Source organism: Hypanus sabinus, chromosome X2 (genome assembly GCF_030144855.1).
Source record: "Hypanus sabinus isolate sHypSab1 chromosome X2, sHypSab1.hap1, whole genome shotgun sequence".
In the NCBI taxonomy this organism is placed as follows: Eukaryota; Metazoa; Chordata; class Chondrichthyes; order Myliobatiformes; family Dasyatidae; genus Hypanus; species Hypanus sabinus.
The window spans coordinates 77,904-99,931 of NC_082739.1; the positions used below are offsets into that span (position 1 = coordinate 77,904).

Genomic DNA, 22,028 nt, shown 5'->3' on the forward strand with positions numbered 1-22,028 from the left:
TATTGGAAGCATGAGATACTATAGATGAGCTTTTGAGATTCACAGGTGAAGTATTACCTCTTAGGACCCTGTATGGTGGTGAAGGCATTCTAGAATGGAAGGCCTCATTCTGAGAAATGATGTGGCAGAGTTTGAGGAACTGAGAGAGGACATAGCAGTTTTAGGAGTGTCAAAGTGGGAAGATGTATAATCAAGATTTTCAAAAGATGGGAGTAGATAATCTATCTCCAGAGATGAATATAGAAATTATTTAGGATTGATAATGAATTTGCAAATTTGGATTCAGAAGTGTATTGGTCAGTAGTGATAGATGAGTGATTTTCTGACTGGAAATCTGTGACAAATAGCATTCTACAAGGGTCAATATTAGGATCTCTGTGACATGCATATATTTTTTGGATGAAAATTGATTAGTAAGTTTGAAGATGTTAACATTGGACAGGGTATGGACAGTGAGGATGTTTCTCAAAGGATTCAGCAGGTACATTGAACTGTAGGACCTTGAGGAGTATTGTAGAACAAAGGGACCTGGAACTACCAGTAATAAGAAGAGTGAGCAGCCTGACATTGTGTGGATCAGAAATAACATCTCCAACTCATTGACAATCAACACTGGTGCACCTCAGGGATGTGTGCTTAGCCCACTGCTCCACTCTCTCTACGCCCATGACTATGTGGCTGGGCACAGCTCAAATGCCATTTATAAATTTTTTGATCACACAAACATTGTTGGCAGAATTTCAGATGGTGCTGAGAAGGTGTACAGGCGCGAGATATATCAGCTAGGTGGGTGGCGTCACAGTAACAACTTTTCACTCAGTGTCAATAAGACCAAAGAAATGATAGTGGACTTCAGAAAGAGTAAGATGAGGGAACACACACCAGTCCTCATAGAGGGGTCAAAAGTGAACAATTTCAAATAAGGCATGACAGTGGCTATATTTCATTAGGAGTTTGAGGAGATTTAGTATGTCACCAAAGACACTCACAAATTTCTACAGATATACCATCAAAAGCATTCTAACTGGTTGTACCACTGTCTGGTATGGGGGGGGGGGGCTGGTGTCTACTGCACAAGATTAAAATGAGCTGCAGAAAGTTGTGAACACAGTCAGATCTATCATGGGCATTAGCCTCTGTAGCACCCAGGACATTTTCAAGGAGTGATGCCTTAAAACGGCGGATCTATCTTTAAGGGCCCACATCACCCAAGACATACCCGCTTCTTTGCTACCTTCTGGAAGGAGGTACAGGAGCCTGAAGGCACACCCTCTTTGAACCAGTTCTGGAGCCTGATTCAGGAACAGACTTTTCCCCTCTGCCTTCCGATTTCTGAATGGACATTGACGCCATGAACACTACCTCATGATTTCTTAATTTCTATTTTTGCACTATTTATTACATATATCAACAAATAATAAAATCTGTGAATTACTCTCTCTCTCTCTATATATATATATATATATATATACACACACACACACACACACATATACTGTTAATTCACAGATCTTTTATTATTATGCATTACAATGTACTGCTGCCACAAAAACAACAAATTTCACAACATATACCTGATATTAAACCCGACCCTGATTCTGACACAATAGTATCAATGGCAGAGCTAGGAAAAGGGTTAAGGTCCTGAAGAGTGAATATAGGGAGTATTGGAAGGAAGCTAAGAAGCAATATTACTCTGCCAGGGTAATAATCTCTGGATTGCTGCCTGTACCATATGACAGCAAGGGTAAGATATTGCAGATGAATACATTACTGAAGAATTGGTGCAGGGGACAGGATTTTAGATTTGTTGGTCATTGGGATCTCTTTTGGGGAAGGTATGACCTGTATGAAAGGAACTGGCTACACTGAACTTGAGGTGTCTTCAGTGGAAGTGTGTTAGAGCCATTTAAACTAGGTTGTCAGTGGATGGGAACTAGAATGATATATCAGAGGATGGAGCAGTTGATGTAAAGGTAAATGCATTCTTTAGTGAGACTGTGAGGAAGGATACACAGTGAATAGAGCATGATTGCAGTCATTTGGGTTGAAATGTGTTTATTTTAATTCAAAAAGTATCAGAAACAAGGGTGATGATATGGACCATGAGCTGGAACTAAAACATTGGGGCCATTATAGAGACTTGTCGGTCACAACAGCAGGAATGGTTGCTGCATTTTTTGGGGATTTAGATATTTCAAAAGGGACAGGGGCAGAGGTGAAAGGAGTGATGAATCATCATATAGGAGGGAGAATGAAAATCTGGCTGAATGGTACCACCACAACAACAACCTCTCACTCAATGTCATCAAAACCAAAGGGCTGATTATTGCCTACAAGAGGAGGAATCCGAAGGTTCATGACCCAGTCCTTCTCAGGGGATCAGAGGTGGAGAGACAAATCATAAACACGAGAAAGTCTGCAGATACTGGAAATCCAAAGCAACACACACCAAATTCTGGAGGAGCTCAGTAGGTCACACAGCATCTATGGAAAGGGCCTTTACTGTTCTTGGCTAAGAACTTTCTTCAGAACTGAAAGGAAGGGGAAAGATGTCTGAATAAAATGTGGGGGGAGGGGAAGGAGGCCAGCTAGAAGATGAGAAGTGAAGCCAGGTGGGTGAGAAAAGTAAATGGCTGGAGAGGAAGGAAACTGATAGGAGAGCAGAGTGGACCATAGGAGAAAGAGAAAGAGGAGGGGACACAGAGAGAAGTGATAGGCAGGTGAGAAGAGGTGAAAGGTCAGAATGGGAAATAGAAGAAGAGAGGAGTGGGAAGAAAAAAATACTGGAAGAAGTAATCAATATTAGTGCCATCAAGTTGGAGACTACTCAGATGGAATATACAGTGTTGCTCCTCCACTCTGAGAGTGGACCCATCTTGGCACAAGAGGAGGCAATGGACTGACATGTCAGAACAGGAATGAAAATTGGAATTAAAATGTTTAGCTGGCTATTGGCGGATGGAGTGGAGGTGCTCGATGAAGCGGTCTCTTCATCAATCGTGGAATTGAGTTTAGGAGCTGAGATGTAATGTTGCAGCTGTATAGGACCCTGGTCAGACCCCAGTTGGAGTACTGTGCTCAGTTCTGGTCGCCCCACTACAGGAAGGATGTGAAAACCATAGAAAGGGTTCAGAGGAGATTTACAAGGACGTTGCCTGGATTGGAGAGCATGCCTTATGAGAATAGGTTGAGTGAACTTGGCCTTTTCTCTTGGAGCGACGAAGGACGAGAGGTGACCTGATAGAGGTGTATAAGATGATGAAAGGCATTGATCATGTGGATAGTCAGAGGCTTTTTCCCAGGGCTGAAACGGCTGCCACAAGAAAGCATAGTTTTAAGGTGCATGGAAGTAGGTGCAGAGATGTCAGAGGCAAGTTTTTTATGCAGAGAGTGGTGAGTGTGTGGAATGGGCTGCCAGCAACGGTGGTGGAGGCAGATACGATAAGTCTTTTAAGAGACTTTTAGATAGGTACATGGAGCTTAGAAAAATAGAGGGCTATGGGTAACCCTAAGTAATTTCTAAGATAAGGACATGTTCGGTACAGTTTTGTGAGCCAAAGGGCCTGTATTGTGCTGTAGGTTTTCTATGTTTCTAAAATACTCATTGAGTTCCTCTGCCATCTCTGCATCTCTCATTACAATATCTCCAGCATCAATATTAGTTAGTCAGTTTATAAATTCACATGCTGGGAACTGAGACAATTAAGGTAGCTGTCAGTAAATACAGGTTTTCTCTGTGCCTAACTGATCATTATTATAAAGGCGTAATCCTTGTAACAGGTACATGGAGGGAACTATATAGAGGGATGTGGGCCAGATGCATGAAATTGGGTCTATCAATCTGTGCAGCCATTCAGGAACCTCTAGTCTTATTGGCCACCTGAGCTTCCGGTTGGCAGCCATTTTGACTCCACTTCCCTCCATAATTAGTCTGTCTGTCCTCAGCCTCCTCCACTGACAGCATGAGGCCCAGCACAAATTTGAAGATGGAAATCTCATATTCTGCCTGATTAGTCTACAACCTCTTCTCTGAGGATTGTCACCTTGTCATGGTGGAGAGGTTTATGAGTTCCTGAGATCCCAAGACTGATGCTGTCTGCAGGTTAGCTCCTGGTAGGGTAACATATAGAGGTAACAGCAAGGGGGAGGTCCCAGACAGGGCAATCCAACCAAGGCCTCAGTGGTGGAGCTGGTGGAAGATAATGACACATCTCAATGGTAGTGAAGGTGGCGGAAGGCTGCAGCAGCGCAGGGTCCCCAGACATCTTACACTCCATGCCACTGGACCCTGACCCTGATATATCAGGAACAGTATGGTGGATCAGCCTCCCCACGTCAAACAAAGCCATGCACAAACGTCCTCCATTACAGTCAAACACTTAGGAGAACATCGTTTTTGACTTGAGCGATCACACTACTACTAGTCTACAACCCAATAGTGTAAATATTGAATTTTCTATTTTCAGGGAATCCTTACTTATTGTGCTCTCCTCTCCCTTTTTTCTCAATTCTCCTCTGGGCATCACATTTCTGTTCTTTATCCCACACCACCACTTCTAGTCCTCCATCACTTCCACTTCAACATCCCACTCCTGTCACCATCCACCTACTAACAACACACTTCGCCCACTGTTTTCTTCTCCCACCTAGCTCCATCTGTCTTTCATCTCTTCTGTAGTGGCTGACTCTAAATTCTACCGAATGTTGAAAGGATTAGATAGGATGGATGTGGAGAGGATGTTTCCTATGGTAGGGTTATCCAGAACTAGAGGGCACAGCCTCAAAATTGAGGGATAACCTTTTAGAACAGAGGTAAGGAGGATTTTTTTTTTTAGCCAGAGAGTAGTGAATCTGTAGAATGCTCTGCCACAGACTGCAGTGGAGTATATTTAAAGCGGTAGTTGATAGTTTCCTGATTGGTCAGGGCATCAAAAGATATGGTGAGAAAGCAGGTGTATGGGGTTGAGTAGGATCCAGGATCAGCCATGATGGAATGGCAGATCAGACTTGATGGACTGAATGGCCTAATTCTGCTCCTATGCCTTATGGTCTTGCTTTATTGTCTCTCATCAGTCACCTTATTTACAGCCTTGTGTCACTTTATAGACATACAATCAAGCTATGTGTGTATCTGGTGTATTTATATTTATTGTGTGTTTTGTATTATTATTGCTATCTATTATCTGCATTTGTAGTTTGTTTACGGTTTACAGTTCCTGATGTTTATAGTTTAGAGTTACTGTTTTATAGATTAGGGTTCAGGTTAGCCAGGACAAAGGCTTTAATGCACCCCCGTGACCAGCTTCTCATAGCATTTCATAATGGGTGATGTTAATGCCACAGGATCATAGTCATTTAGGCAGGTTACCGTCGACATCTTTGGCGCTGCAACTATCTATTTATATGTGTATTTATTTATTTGTTTGTTTGTTCATCTATTTGCTTACATTTCTACTTATCTATTACCTATTTATTTTAACCAAGTAATTTTTTTTTTTATGTCTTGCACTGTACTGCAGCCACAAAGCAACAAATTTCATGATATAAGTCAGTGGTAATAAACCTGATTCTGATTTGAGCCTTTTCCACTCCATACCTTGTCTGCCACCTATTGGAACTTGACTGAAAGTTTAAAGAATGTTCAAACTGCATCAGTAGTGACATTGCTTATATATTGCTTCTCCTCTGTTAGTTCTGTAATTGCATCAGACTGTACCAAAAACTTTTTTACAACTTCTGGGAGACACTGTAGATTTCCACATTTCAGCCAATGAGACTCAGAAGATACAGTCAGCTTTAATTGTTTGAATGATATATGAGTGGAACTGGTCAGTGTGTACAGGGAACCTCAACGATCATCAGTGATTCAATTTCAGCAGAAGTGAAAAATGTTGCAGAACCGGAAAATGCCAACAGATAGTACCATTGATATTCAAATGAATTAAATTTGAATAACCTGTGGGAGGTGATCTGGACTTCCTTTAAATCACAGAGAAGTCAGCAGAACTACATCTGCTACTGATACTTCACCTCTTCAGCACTCAGAGAGCTCCCAGCAGAGAGAAATGGCTTCAATTCTACCTGTGCTTCTTCTAAGTTTATTTCTTCAGTGTACACCAAGCTATTCACAGCAAGCTATTTGCATGCTAGAAAATGCAACGGATAAAGAAAGCTTTACTTTTACCATCAGTCCAGCAGTGTATAAGCCCAACACAACCTACAATGGTAAGTTATTGCTTGATATCACAACTTGTTCAATCTGTTATAAAACTTTCAACATTACTTTAAAACTGTCTTAGCAAGCATGAGTTTCATTTGAGATTGTGGAAGCTATCGTTTTCCCTGAGTTTTTCTGCTTTGTCTTCATCCTGCATTATACTTGGACGAAGGTTCATTAATGTTTGGAAACAGGGAATGAGATTTAAGGCATTATTCCTTGGAGAGTATGAGACTGAGGGGTGATCTTACAGAGGTGTATAAAATCATGGTGGACATAGAAAGGGCAAATGGACTCAGTTTTTCTCCCAGGGTTGGGGAATCAAGAGTTAGAAGGTACAGTTTTGAGGGGAGAAATTTAACCCAAACTTGAGGGGTAGCCATTTTTCTACATGAAGGTTGATATCTATTGTATGCGGAATCAGCTATTAGAGGAAGAGGCTGTGGGTGATACAATTAGAACTTTTAAAAGGCACTTGGACAGGTACAAGGATTTGAATGGTTTAGTAGGTTATGAGCCTAATAGGGTATCTTGGTCAGCATATACCAATTGGGCCGAAGAGCCTGTTTCCAAGCTGTTAACTCTATGACTAAACACAACAGACCCGGTAAAAAACTTGTTCATATGGAGAAGGATAACCCTCTGTAAGAAGTATATCAAACTCCAAAACTTGCTTCTGTCTAAATGTTAATTCACAAATGAGCCATATTAAAGTTTCAGAGGGAATCTTCCCAATTGTTCAAGTATTGTAAAAATATGATTTTAAGCAACAGAGACACAAGAGTTTAAAAAATGCTGGAATCTGAAGCAACAACTAATCTACTGGGGGAACTCAGTGGGTCAGGCAGGACCTGGTGGGGTGAAAGGAATGGTCAATGTTTCAGGTAAAGCCCACCCCAAGACTAAGAGTGTATTCACAGACAAAGGAAACTGTACATGTGTTAAAGAACAAGAAATCATTTTATTAGAGTTATAACAAACATGAAATACAGAAAGGAAACCAAATGGTTAATGAAGTAGCAGCACAGAAAACAAACGAATACTCATCCACTAAATGAGCTAATCTGTAGAAATCCAAAGCATTTTGGATAAAGAGGCATAAAAGTGCATAAGATCAAAGAGTTAATTGTGACATCACTGATCGGAGAGGTTAGTTAGCTTGTTTTGTAAATTGTAGTAATTTTTATGTATTGTAATGTACTACTGCTACAAAACCACAAATTTCACTACATATGTCAGTGATAATAAACTTGATTCCAATTCTGATTCTGATTTTGAGAGTTGCTGTACTGGAAGGTGGCTTCACTCAAGTCAGGCTGGAGACAGTCTCTAGTGAAGCAAATGATTAGGGCCAAAGTGTTATACCAAACAGTAGGACGGCACATTCTTGGATGTGGTTGGTGGAATGGGATGAATTTAGAAAGTTTAAATGAAAGGATGTTTAAAAAATGCTTACAAGTTATGGCAAACAGCAGTGAAATGTGTAATGATAATTAGAGCAACAGATGAAGTGCTGGATTCCTTAGACCAGTCAGCATTTATAGAGGGAAATAAATGATCAATGTTTCAAGTTGACACCCCTCATCTGATGTGGATTGCAGCATCTGGAGTTTCTTGTGTTTTAGTGATAGTCAGAGTCTGACAAGAAGGGACGTACAGATAGAGAAGAAAACTAAAATTAGAATCCAAGCTGGAAAAATGGTTCAGGTTCATTATCTGAATGTGCAAATAATTTATAACAAGATGAGGAACTTAGTGACAAAAATAGAACTAACCAAGATGATATAATAACTATTATCTATTCCTTGGTCACCCTTTGCTCCAATGTGCAATTTTCACAATTTTTGGGTCATTGTCCTTTTCAGTAACATTCAAAGTATTTTCATTCATTTTTTTATATTTAAAGATACCTTTAAACTTTTATGGAGAATTGGGAAACCAGTTTCAGAAGTATGATGGATGACAAGAAATTGATGCATTCAGAATCAGAATCAGGTTTATTATCTCCTGCATGTTAACTTAGCAGCAGCAGTTCAATGCAATACATAATCTAGCACAGAGAGAGAAAAAAATAATAAATAAAATAAAACATAATAATAAATAAACAAGTAAATCAATTACACATATCGAATAGAATTTTTTAAAATGTGCAAAAACAGGAATACTGTATATCAAAAATAAAGTGAGGTAGTGTCCAATGTCCATTTAAGAATTGGATGGCAGAGTGGAAGAAGCTGTTGCTGAATCGCTGAGTGTGTGCCTTCAGGTTTCTGTATCTCCTACCTGATGGTAACAGTGAGAAAAGGGCATGCCCTGGGTGCTGGAGGTCTTTAATAGTGGACCCTGTCTTTCTGAGACACTGCTCCTTGAAGATGTCCTGGGTACTTTGTAGGCTAGTGCTCAAGATGGAGCTGACTAGATTTACAACCTTCTGCAGTTTCTTTCGGTCCTGTGCAGTAGCCTCTCCATACCAGACAGTGAATACAGTGTATGGTGCAAAAATGTATCAGGAGAAGTGGTCCAGCCATGGCTAATGGAGCAGCTTGATTTATTGTTAATATAAAAAGTGATTAGGTGATACGGAGCTACTGCAGGCTTGTGCTGCTGTGAAGGAAATGACAGTGAGAGGACTAAGTGCTGGTTGTGTTGGGGACACAGGGGCAGAAAAGTTTTGCATTTATATAATATATTTTGTGAACTGAAGGTATCCAAAGTGCCAATGAAACTGGAAATGGATTTGGTTTACTGTTGTCCCATATACTGAGATACAGTGAAAAACCTATCTTGTATATTTTTCAAACTGATCAAATCATTGCACAGTACATTAAGGTAGAACAAGGTAAAGGAATAACAGAATGTAGAGTAAGATGTAACAGCTACAGAGAAAGGGCAGTGCAGGTAGACAATAAAGTGTAAGACTATAATGAGGTAGATTGTGAATTCAAGAGTCCATCTATCATACTGGTTATAGATAGAAATCTGAAAGTGACCAAGGCACAGCTTACGAATGGATGATAAAAAACTAAGCCTGTTGCAATTAGTAGGGAGTTTCGTGCCTTTGGGTTTAGTTGCTTTGGTGTCATTGGGAGCCTTGACTAACGTCTTCTTGAGACAGACAACTAAACAAAAGTTTAGTGCAGTGAACAGAAGTTTTGTGCAGTGAACAGAAGTATGGTGCTGGTAAAAATCTGGAGTGGAATATTGGTTAAGGTCCAAATACTCTAGGAAAGTTGTTCGAAGCAAAGGTATGTTAGGGCTAGAATTTTGGAAAGGGGGTTGAGGACATTTCACCCTAATTTATAATTTACCTTTAGTAGCAGGTGGAAAGCTGAATCACTACGAATATGAAATATACGCTCAGATGCCACTTTATTAGGTACACCTGCTCTTCAATGCAAATATCTAATCAGCCAATCATGTGGCAGCAACTCAATGCATAAAAGCATGCAGACATGGTCAAGAGGCTCAGTTGTGTTCAGACCAAACATCAGAATAGTGATCTAGGTGACTTGGACCTTGGAATGATTATTGGTGCCTGATAAGGTGGCTTGAGTATCTCAGAAACTGCTGACCTCCTGGTATTTTCCCACACAACAGTCCTGACAAAGGGTTTCAGCCCAAAATGTCGAGTCTACTTTTTTCCATAGATACTGCCTGGCCTGAGTTCCTCCAGCATTTTGTGTGTGTTGCTCAAACAGTATTTAGTTGGCATTCTGGAATAAAACCATAAGGCACAGGAGGAAAATTAGGCCATTTGACCCATTGAGTCTGCTCTGCCATTCCATTATGGCTCATTTATTATTCCTCTCAACCCTATTCTCCTCTATTCTCCCTGTAACCTTTGGCACCCTTACTAATCAAGAACCTATCAACTTCCAATTTAATTATACTCAATAACTTGGCCTCCACAGCCGTCCGTAGCAATGAATTCCACAGATTCACCATCCTCAGTCTAAAGAAATTCCTCCTCATCTCTATTCTAAATGGACATCCCTCAGCTGTGCTCTCTGGTTCTAGACTCCCGCACTATAGCAAACATCCTCTCCATGTCCATTCTATCTAGGCTTTTCAATATTTGATAGGTTTTAATGAACCCCCCCCCCATTCTTCTAAACTTCAACAAGTAAAGGCCCAGAGCTATCAAACACTTCTCCTCATATGTTAACCTTTTCATTCCTGGAATCATCCTCATGAACCTCCTCTCTATCAGTGCAACCTTTCTAATATGAAGGGCCCAAAAGTGCATACAATACTTACAGAGTCATGAAGCCCTCGGGATAATGCAAAACGCTGTTTCATAGGTCTGCCAAGTTCTGCAATTGAAAAAGGTAAAGTATCAAATAAAGTCCATTTTAATCTGCCATTGACTCATTCTTACAAGTATATCACAATTACAAGTATGACAACATTGATGGTGAAATGTTGACGTAATGGAAAGTTAACCAATAATCCTTCAAAGTTCAATTGTGCTGCTACTTAACTCCTTTCCTTTGTGTGGAAATATTAACTCTCTTTTGCCTTCGCAGTTACCGTTTCAGGATTGCAAAACGAAGTAAAAGTAGCACTATCAGCTTCCATGAATAATTCGATCATTGGGACTTGGGAAAATAATACCTCAAATTGCTCTGGAATTTTAAAAGAGACCAGTTCAAATTTGGAGGCGCGATGGACTTCATCTAGTGAAAACTATGCTTATGTTGAGTTCAGGTATTGTTTCACTTAATCTTCATATTATAGGTTCTGACAAATTGGCTTGCCCATGACGTGCATTGAATTACTGAGTGATCCTGATCAGTAACTGGGGCTTGTGCAGTGCATGTACACTCAGTGAACACTTTCTTAGTTACAACTGCACTCCTACTCATTAATGCAAATATCTAAGCAGCAAATCTAAGTATCTTTGACCATGGAATGATTGTAGGTGCTAGATGGGATAGTTTGAGTATCTCAGAAACTGCTGATATTCTGCAACTTGGACACAGAACAATCTCAGAGAATGGTGCAAAAAACAACAACAAAAAACATCCACTGAACAGTAGTTCTGTGGGTAAAAATGGCTTATTAATGAGAGAGGTAAGATGAGAATGGCCAGACTGGTTCAAGCTGACAGGAAGGTGACAGTAACTCAAAAAGCCACACGTTACAACAGTGGTGTGCAGAAGAGTATCCCTGAATGCACAACATGCTGACCCTTGAAGTGGATGGGCTACAGCAGTAGAAGACCACAACAGGTTCCATTCCTGTAATCTAATAAAGTGGACACTGAGTGTATAAATATCAAAGATATTTTCAGTGAACTGTAAGGTTTACACAACATCTACCTGCACACAGCATAACCAATCAAAAGTCAGGAAGAAATTGGGTATTAAATAAGAGAACCAACTATTGATTGGCTCTGCTTTGAGACAACAGATAGCCAGTCCCAAATGGAAGAAAACTGGATCTTTACTAACACACCTTTGAACAAACTAGAAACTCTTTATTCTTTCTAAAGAACCTCATACCTCACAGTTAACCCTTTATCTTATAGAAATCATTATTCTGGGTGCAGAATAACAATACAAATAAAACCCTTATAAAATACTGGAGAAACTCAGTAGGTCAGGCAGCATCTATGGAAAGGAATAAACAGTCAATGTTTCGGACCCAGAACTTTCATTCTTTGATTGTATTATCTCAATCTGCTCAATGACAATAAATTATATTGATAATTATTCCTATTGTGCATTTTTAGAATCAATTAACTATTCTGGAACCAAACTAAAGCCTAAAATAGAACTTAACATCATAACAGATCCCTGTTAGATCTATATTCATGGAAATATTTTAAACATTGTCCTCTAGTCCATTGGGTGAACTGAATTGTTTAATAAGTAATTATGATGAATGACTTGTAACATATCTGTGTTTCCATCTTTGTCTAGGGCTTATGCCATGATGGACAATAAAACATATTTCCAGACAAAAATGATTAACTGTAAGACTTATTTTATTCTTCAATAGAAAAATGGATAGTTATTGTATGTTAAAGAACATTTTGTTGATTTCTTTTAACTGTGCTTGCTTGTTATTTTTAAGAGGTAATGGTAAAAAAACTCATAGTTTCTTCCCATTGTTGCCCTCAATAAACCAAGGTGAAGTTCAAAGTAAATATCTCATCAAATAATGCATACTGTATGTATAAGTAAAGTATGTATATCTCAGCATATACCTACTACCTTGAGATTCATTTTCTTGCAGGCATTCACAGTTGAACAAAGAAACGCAATAGAATCAATGAAAAACTATACAATCAAAGAGTGACAAAGAACCAGTGTGCATAATAAGACAAACTGTGCAGTAACAAAAAAGCAAATAATAGTAACAATAAATAAGTAATAAATAATACAGAGAACATGAATTGTAGAGTCCCAGAAAGTGACCCTATAGGTTGTGGAATCAGTTTAGTGTTTAAGTGAGTGAAGTTATCCAAGCCAGTTCAGGAACCTGATGGTTGTAGGGTAATAACTGTTCCTGAACCTGGTGGTGTGGGACCTAAGGCTCCTGCATCTATTGCCCAATGGTAGTAGCAAGAAGAGAGTATGGCCTGAATGATGTGCATCCTTGATGGATGCTGCGTTCTTGTGGCAGTGTTCCTTGTAAATATGCTCATTGGTGGGGAGGGCTTTGCCTGTGATGGACTGGACTGCATTGAACACCTTTTGCAGGCTTTTCCATTCAAACGCATTGGTGTTTCACTACCAGGCCATAATTCAACCAGTCAGAATACTCTCCACTGTGCAGCTGTAGAGGTTTGTCAAAGTTCTAGATGATATGCCGAATCTGCAAAGTTACTGTCTTTCCCTTTCTGTCCCACATGATATAATTCAGAAGAAGACAAATTCTTCTTGGCTGGAACAGTTAATGGAGCACTTTAGATAAGTTGGACATGAGTCATCTTAAAAGGAGACAAACTGACCTGGGTTCCTCCTCCTTATCCTTGTTCATGATTGTTCTTGGCAAATTTTTCCACAGAAATGTCTTCTTCTGGGCAGTGTCTTTACAACATGGGTGACCATAACTGTTATAGAAACATAGAAAACCTACAGAACAATACTGGCCCTTTGGCCCACAAAGCTGTCCCCAACATGTCCTTACCTGAGAAATTGCCAAGGGTTACACATAGCCCTCTATTTTTCTGAGCTCCATATACCTGTACAGGAGTCTCTTTAAAGACCTAACAGATCAGCCTCCACCATCGTTGCCAGCAGCCCGTTCCACGCTCTTGCCACTCTCTGCGTTAAAAACTTACCCTGATATCTCCTTTGTACCTTCTTCCAAGCATCTTAAAACTGTGCCCTCTCATGCTAGCCATTTCAGCCTTGGGAAAAAGCCTTATACACTTCTAACAGGTCATCTCTCATCCTCTGTCGCTCCAAGGAGAAAAGGCCAAGTTCATTCAACCTATTCTCATAAGGCATGCTCCCCAATCCAGGCAACATCCTTGTAAATTGCCTCTGCACCCTTTCTACATCCTTCCTGTAGTGAAGCAACCAGAACTGAGCACAATACTCCAAGTGGGGTCTGACCAGGGTCCTATCTAGCTGCAACGTTACCTCTCGGCTCCTAAACTCAATCCCACGGTTGATGAAGGCCAATACACCACACACCTTCTTAACCACAGAGTCAACCTGTGCAGCAGCTTGGAGTGTCCTATGGACTCGGACCCCACAATCCCTCTGATCCTCCACACTGCCAAGAGTCTTACCATTAATTCTATATTCTGCCATCATACTTGACCTACCAAAATGAACCACTTCACCCTTATTTGGTTTGAACTCCATCTGCCACTTCTCAGTCCGGTTTCACATCCTATCAATGTCCCGCTGTAACCTCTGACAGCCTATCTACAACACTATCCACAACACCCCCAGCCTTTGTGTCATCAGCGAATTTACTAACCTATCCCTCCACATCTTCATCCAGGTCATTTATAAAAATCACAAAGAGTAGGGGTCCCAGAATAGATCCCTGAGACACTCCACTGGTCACCGACCTCCATGCAGAATATGACCCGTCTACAACCACTCTTTGCCTTCTGTGGGCAAGCCAGTTCTGGATCCACAAAGCAATTTCCCCTTGGATCCTTTGCCTCCTTACTTTCTCAATAAGCCCTGTATGGGGTTCCTTGTCAAATGTCTTGCTGAAATCCATATACACTACATCTACTGCTCTACCCTCATCAATGTGTTTAGTCACATCCTCAAAAAATTAAATCAGGCATCTGTATTATCGATACTCTTCAGAGATTGTCTGCCTGGCATCAGTGGTTGCATAACCAGGACTTGTGATATATACCAGCTGCTCATACAATACAACCATCCACCACCTGCTCACAAAGAATCACATGACTGGTTTGTTGGAGGGGGGGGGGGGGCTAAGCAGGCGCTACACCTTTCCTAAGGGTGTCCTGCAGTTGTCACCCAGTTCAGATATGGCTAAGTGCAGAGTGAGAGACACTGAAACGGGTCAATGTTTCTCGGACTTTAATGCGAACAGTGTTAAAGGAAAAAGAATGCAATAAACAGGAGGCCAAACAGGATCATTAACTAAAACTCTCAAATGGAAAACAAAGCCTACACTGTGGCTGAACAGAACAATTAAATATAAAACAAATACTGCTAACCTTCAGAGTCAGTTGACTCGACAATCTAATTTCTCAGGCAAGGCTGAATACGAACAGGCAGCGAAGAATTGCTGTGCTGTGTCCAAGCCTCGACAACACTATGACAGAATTAATTGAATTAAATACTATCACAATGAAATAATAATTAGCTGACGTGTACATATTCACGAATGCAAGTGTGGTATCTGCTGCACGACCGAATCTGTGGTTGTGACAGCAGGCTAATGGAGGGAAGGAGTACTTTAACACCTCCTTTAGTAGAGACGTATTTCCACCTCACCACCCAGTTGACATATTGGAGGAATATTGGGGCTTGTGCTTTTTTGCTGAGACTTGCCATAGCAACTTAGTTTGTTAATTCATTGGTGTTAAATATAACAATGTGATCATTGTTCCACCTGGAAGAGAATCAGAATCAGGGTTGTTATCATCGGCATGTGTTGTGAAATGTGCTAACTTAGCAGCAGTAATATAAATGCAATACATAATATAGAGGAAATCAATCTATCAATCACTCAATCAATTACAGTTTATGTATACTGAATAGATTAAAATAGTACAAAAACAGAAATAATATATACTAAAAAAGTGAGGTAGAGTTCACGGGTTCAATGTCCATTCAGGAAACGGATAGCAAAGGGGAAGAAGCTGTTCCTGAATCGCTGAGTGTGTGCCTTCAAGTTTCTGTATCTCCTACCTGACGGTAACAGTGAGAAAAGGGCATGCCCTGGGTGCTGGAGGTCTTTAATAATGGACACTGCCTTTCTGAGACACCGCTCCCTAAAGATGCCTACTTTGTAGGCGAGTGCCCAAAATGAAACTGACTAAATTTACAACCTTCTGCAGCTTCTTTCAGTCCTGTGCAGTAACTCCCCCATATCAGACAATGATGCAGCCTGTCAGAATGCTCCCCATGGTACAAATATAGAAGTTTTTGAGTGTATTTGTTGACATACCAAATCTCTTCAAACTCCTAATAAAGTATAGCTACTGTCTTGCCTTCTTTATAACTACATCGCTATGTTGGGACCAGGTTAGATCCTCAGAGATCTTGACACCAAGGAATTTGAAGCTGCTCACTCTCTCCACTTCTGATCCCTCTATGAGGATTGGTATGTGTTCCTTCGTCTTACCCTTCCTGAAGTCCACAATCAGCTCTTTTGTCTTACTGACGTTGAGTACCAGGTTGTTGCTGCGGCAGCATTCCACTAGTTAGCATATTTCACTCCTGTACGCCCTCTCGTCACCACCTGAGATTCTACTAACGATGGTTGTATTATCAGCAAATTTAAAGATGGCATTTGAGCTGGGTATAGAGAGAGAAGAGCAGCGGGCTAAGTACACACCCCTGATATGCACCAGTGTTGATTGTCAGCAAGGAGGAGACGACAGCATGTTTTCCATTCAGTTCACATATTCTGACTTTGAATCTTACTGAAAAAATAATGGATGCATCACTTTAACAGAAAGGGAACTGAAGGACACTAATTTAATATCAATGAAAACATTACTTGCAGCAGCATCATATTATCAGATAAGTAGTTTTCATAAGAAACTCATACATTTAATATAAAGTAGTTGAGAGGTAATAACCATTTCTGAACCTGAGGGCGTGAGTCCTGATGACAGCAGCAAGAAGAGAGCATAGGTAGGGTGGTGGGACTCTTTGATAATGGATGCTGCTTTCCTGTGACAGTGCTCTATGTAGATGTGCTCAATGGTGCAGAGTTCTCTACCCATGATGGAAGTTTGTCAAAGTATTAGATGTCATGCCAAATTTTCACATGGTTCTAATGAAGTAGAGGCACTGCCATGCTTTCTTCATAATTACACTCACATGCTGGGCCCAGGAAAGTTACTTTGGATCAAGAACCAAATGGCTGAAGTGAAATAACTGTTCCTGTAACTGGTGGAGTGGGGCTTCAGGATATTGTACCTTTTGCTTGATGGTATCTGCAAGATGATGGCATGGCCTTGATGGTGGGATTCTTGTTAATAGATGCTGCCTTCTTGAGACTGTGTCTCCTGTAGTTACCTTTAATGATGGGGAGGAACATTCTAGTAATATCTATAATATACATATTGTGCTTGGTAAAGGCAATGCTGCATTTGAAATGTATTCAAATTAAAAATGATTACATTATAATTATGAATTCTTCACACAGCTTCTGACACCATGACAAACATGACCACCATGAACAGTACAAGCACCACTCCAATGACTTCACATGGTAAGGTCACAGAAAATGCTGGTAGTTTCAAGCCACTGCTCGATTTTATGTATGTTTCTGCTCCTTGCTACTGTCCAATAAGAGCTGAATCCAGAGTTAAAGTAAGTCATATCCACATGTATTCAAAGTTACAATGAAAAACTTGCTTGCAGCAGCATCAAATATCTAACATACTTAAAATTATGCATAAAATGTACAAAAATTGCACAAGGAAAAACACAACTAGAACAAACAAGAAAGGTCATTGTAGTACAATAAGGTCCTTGTGTTGTCCTACTGAAGGAGTGATTAGGATTTTGCTGGTAGGTTCAAGAAAAGAAATGCGGGAAGTAGCTGTTCTTGAATATGTTAATATGGGACTTCAGGCTTCGGTACCTCCTGCCTAATGGTAGCTACAAGAAGTACACATTTATAGGACCAATAATCCAATAAGTAACCAGATAACCATGTAACAATTACAGCATGGAAACAGGCCAACTTGGCCCTTCGAGTCCGTGCCGAACGCTTACTCTCACCTAGTCCCACCTACCTGAACTCAGCCCATAACCCTCCATTCCTTTCCTGTCCATATACCTATCCATTTTTTTAAATGACAAAATCGAACCTGCCTCTACACACAGCTTCTGAGTAAAGAAGTTCCCCCTCATGTTACCCCTAAACTTTTGCCCCTTAACTCTCAACCCATGTCCTCTTGTTTGAATCTCCCCTACTCTCAATGGAAAAAGTCTATCCACGTCAACTCTATCTATCCCCCACATAATTTTAAATACATCTATCAAGTCCCCCCTCAACCTTCTATGCTCCAAAGAATAAAGACCTAACTTGTTCAACCTTTCCCTGTAACTTAGGTGCTGAAACCCAGGTAATATTCTAGTAAATCTTATCTGTGCTCTCTCTATTTTGTTGACTTCTTTCGTATACTGTATACAATACTCCAAACTTGGCCTCACCAATGCCTTGTACAATTTTAACATTGCATCCCAACTCCTATACTCAATGCTCTGATTTATAAAGGCCAGCATACCAAAAGCTTTCTTCACTACCCTATCCACATGAGATTCCACCTTCAGGGAACTATGCACCATTATTCCTAATTCACTCTGTTCTACTGCATTCCTCAATGCCCTACCATTTACCATGTATGTCCTATTTTGATTAGTCCTACCAAAATGTAGCACCTCACACTTATCAGCATTAAACTCCATCTGCCATCTTTCAGCCCACTCTTCTAACTGGCCTAAATCTCTCTGCAAGCTTTGAAAACCTACTTCATTATCCACAACGCCACCTATTTTAGTATCAGCTGCATACTTACTAATCCAATTTACCACCCCATCATCCAGATAAAGTAAACTTAAAAATATTCCTAATATAAGTGAGCAACAAAACTTGCCCCAACATGTAATTGTTCTTGATTTTTTATTTTTAAAAGAGAAATGCATGATAAATTGACTGACTTCCATAGTAAAGACCCAGGCAATTATTCTCCCTCATTTACTGTCCCATGTCCCATGAGTCAGGGGAACACAAGTTCCTTTTGGCTGGAAACTTACACCTGACCTGGACAACTCTATTCTTAAAAGGGGAGCAATTGGATCAGCATGATCCTTATCCCAGGAGCCCATACAAACAATATAATAGAGCTGCGTAAGGACAAGATCTGTTTTTCCTTTTACACTCTTAAGAATTCCTTAGCTGAGATAGAGGTGGAATACTGTAGTCTGAGAGGTTACAGATGAGAATCACAAAGGGAGCTCAAGACTGTTAACCCTTAAGGACACTGAGAATAACTGTAACAAAGTGGTCACTCTTCCACTTGAAGTCAGGTACTGTACACAGATAAAATCTGGACTAGTTGCTTATTAGTGGATCTGTGGTTCAACAAGCAGCAAGTATGTCTATGCACTGTCAAGACTTACAGAATTAGAACCTGACTGACAAATTACAAGATATATTCACTTTAATAGACAGGGAGCTGAGGGTCTCCAATGTTGAAATTATTATTATACATACACAATATATATCGTGCCTGGGAAAGGCAATGCTACATTTGAAATGCATTCAAACTAAAAATTATATTTTTAATCAAAGTGAGATTATTGTTGGATTAAGAACATATCCATTATTTTTATTTCAATGTTGTTATTTAATCATTAAAGTAAAATGATTATGTAATAATTATGAATTCTTCACACAGCTTCTGACATCATGACTAACATGACCACCATGAACAGTACAAGCACCACTCCAATGACTTCACATGGTAAGGTCACAGAAAGTGCTGGTAGTTTCAAGTCACTGCTCAATTTTATGCATGTTTCTGCTCATTGCTACTGTCCAAGAAGCGATGTTAAAACAATATGAAATTATTCTTTTCAGAATACCAGTTCCTAAAGCTTTAATACTATGAGGTTACTATAATTTGTCTTTGCAGTAATCAAACTTGAGGCAGCAAAAGTGGAAATTACAATTTTTGAGAACTTGTATTAAATAAAGCAATATTTTTCATTACAATCCCACTGTCAGATATTGCAGTCCGCTTCTCACTCTGTACAAGCACATTCAGTATTCTGCATTCCTCTCACTGATGGGCATTGTAACAGGGTGTATATTGGTTTTACCGGACATATAAACCCCATTAATGTGTCACAGATTTTCAAATATTTCTAAATATTCATTCAGTGATTATGATCAATTCGGTGTGTATTTATTATTGAAAGTTCAAAGTTCAAAGCAATTGAACATATATGTTACCATATACAGCCCCGAGATTCATTTACTTGCGGGCATACTCAGTAAATCTGTAGAATAATAGCCATAACAGAATCAATGAAAGACTGCACCAACTAGGATATTCAACCAGTGTGCAAAAGACCTCAAACTCTGCAAATACAAAAAAAAAGCAAGAATTATCAAGAACATGAGATGAAGAGACCTTAAAAGTAAGTCCATAGGCTGTGGGAACAGTTCAGTGATGGACGAGTAAAGTCTGGTTCAAAAGCCTGATGGTTGAGGGTTAAAGCTGTTCCTGAACCTGGGTGTGAGTTCTGAGTCTCCTGTACCTCCTTCCTGATGCCAGCAGAGAGAAGAGCATGGCCTGTCTGGTGGAGGTCTTTGATGATGGACTGGGCCACATCCACTACTTTTTGCAGAACTTTCTGTTCAAGGACATTATTGTTACCAGGCCATGATGCAAACATTCATTATCCTCTCCACCACCCATCTTGTCAAAGTGTTAGATGTCATGCCGAATCTTCACAAACTTCTAAGAAAGTAGACGGATAATTTCATAATTTCACATGTGCTGAGCCCAGGATAAATCCTCTGTAACACTGAGGAATTTAAAGGTGCTAATCCTCTCGACCTCTGGTCTTGCTGATATTGAGTAAGAGGTTGTTGTAGTGACACCACTCAACCAGATTTTCAATTTCCCTCCTATATGCTGATTCATCACCACCATTGATTCGGCAAAGTTAAAAACAGCAATGGAGCTGGTGCTTAGCCTCACAGTCATAAGTGTAAAGCAAGTAGAGCAGGGAACTAAGCACACAGCCTTGTGGTGCACCTGAGCTGATGGAGATTGGGAAGGAAATGTTGTTGCCAATCCAACTGACTGGGGTCTGTAAGTGAGGAGATCAAGAATCCAATTGCAGAAGAAGGTATTGAGGTGTAGATCTTGAAGCTTTTTGATTAGTTTTGAGGGGATGATGGTATTGAATTTCGAGCTGTAGTTGATAAAGAGCATTCTGATGTGCACACCTTAGCTGTCCAGATGTTCCTGGGTTGAGTGACGAGCCAGTGAAATGGCATCTGCTATTGACCTGTTGCTCCTGTAGGCAAATTGGAGTGGATCCAAGTCATTTCTCAGGCAGGCGTTGATATGTTTCATTACCAACCTCTCAAAACACTTAATCACTGGGGATGTAATTGCTACTGGACGATAGTATTTCAGGCAGACCACCATGTTCTTCTTGGGCACCGGTATAATTGAAGCTTGCTTGAAGTAGATGGATACTTCAGAGTGCAAAAGCAAGAGGAATGGTACCATTCCTACCATGGTAGGCATTCCTAATCATAGTTTTGCAGTGGTTGAGTGTGTTGGGACCCCTGGTGCTGCAGGTTATATGCTGATGATAATTGGGCAGAGATTACTTTAAGCAACCTGATTGAAGTCCCCAACTGTGATTTGAATTTTTATTTAATTTAATAATCTAATTCATTATTATTTATTATTTAATTTGTTGGCATTTCTCTGCCAGGAAGACTTAATTGATACAATCAGACTATTCAACCTCTTCAGCACGGTAGCAAGATTGAGTAGACTTCTCACCGTATGATTCCAAGATATCGCAGAATTAGGACATTTAGCTCATCAAGTCTGCACCATTGTTCCATCATGACTGATCTATTATCTCTCTCATCCCCATTCTCCTGCCTTCTCCCCATAATCTTTGATGCAATGATTAATCAACGTTATGGAATTTCCTTTTCCACACAAGACTCAGACCCAGGTATTCTTTAGGAGGTCTTTAGGAGACTCTTTACCTACATGACATGGAGAGCCATCCCTCCAAAGGACAAGGACTCTGCTTACAATCAGTACACACACCTTCTTTATAGTTGATTCCAACGAGTATGGTTGTTTTACATTTCCATATTTGGTATTGTTCTTAGCAAGCTATAGAGAAAAACACCTAAGTTACAAAGCCTTGTGGTGTAGAGGCTAGAGGGCAACATCACATAGTCTTATGTCTACAGCAATATGCTAAAGGACAACACCAGAGGCAGCCTCGCAGTGTACAGCAGTAAACCAGAGGACAGTGCCATGATTTTCTGCTGATCCAGCCATTAAGCAATACAGACACACAATTCTATAGTTTCGCAAAGTTATTTACCTGGCCCAGTTGGCCAA

At 40.1% G+C, this 22,028-nt stretch overlaps 1 protein-coding gene across 1 annotated transcript in view; it reads left to right on the forward strand.

Moving 5' to 3' along the window:
- Positions 1–22,028, forward strand: part of LOC132385060 (placenta-expressed transcript 1 protein-like) — a 52,102-nt gene that overhangs the window by 16,901 nt on the left and 13,173 nt on the right. Inside the window, exons 2-6 of the mRNA XM_059956760.1 lie at positions 5,996–6,228; positions 10,747–10,927; positions 12,145–12,197; positions 17,051–17,116; positions 19,314–19,379. Of these exons, the coding sequence (XP_059812743.1) occupies positions 6,069–6,228; positions 10,747–10,927; positions 12,145–12,197; positions 17,051–17,116; positions 19,314–19,379 (526 nt within the window). The 5' untranslated portion in view covers positions 5,996–6,068. The remainder of the gene's footprint in view (positions 1–5,995; positions 6,229–10,746; positions 10,928–12,144; positions 12,198–17,050; positions 17,117–19,313; positions 19,380–22,028) is intronic.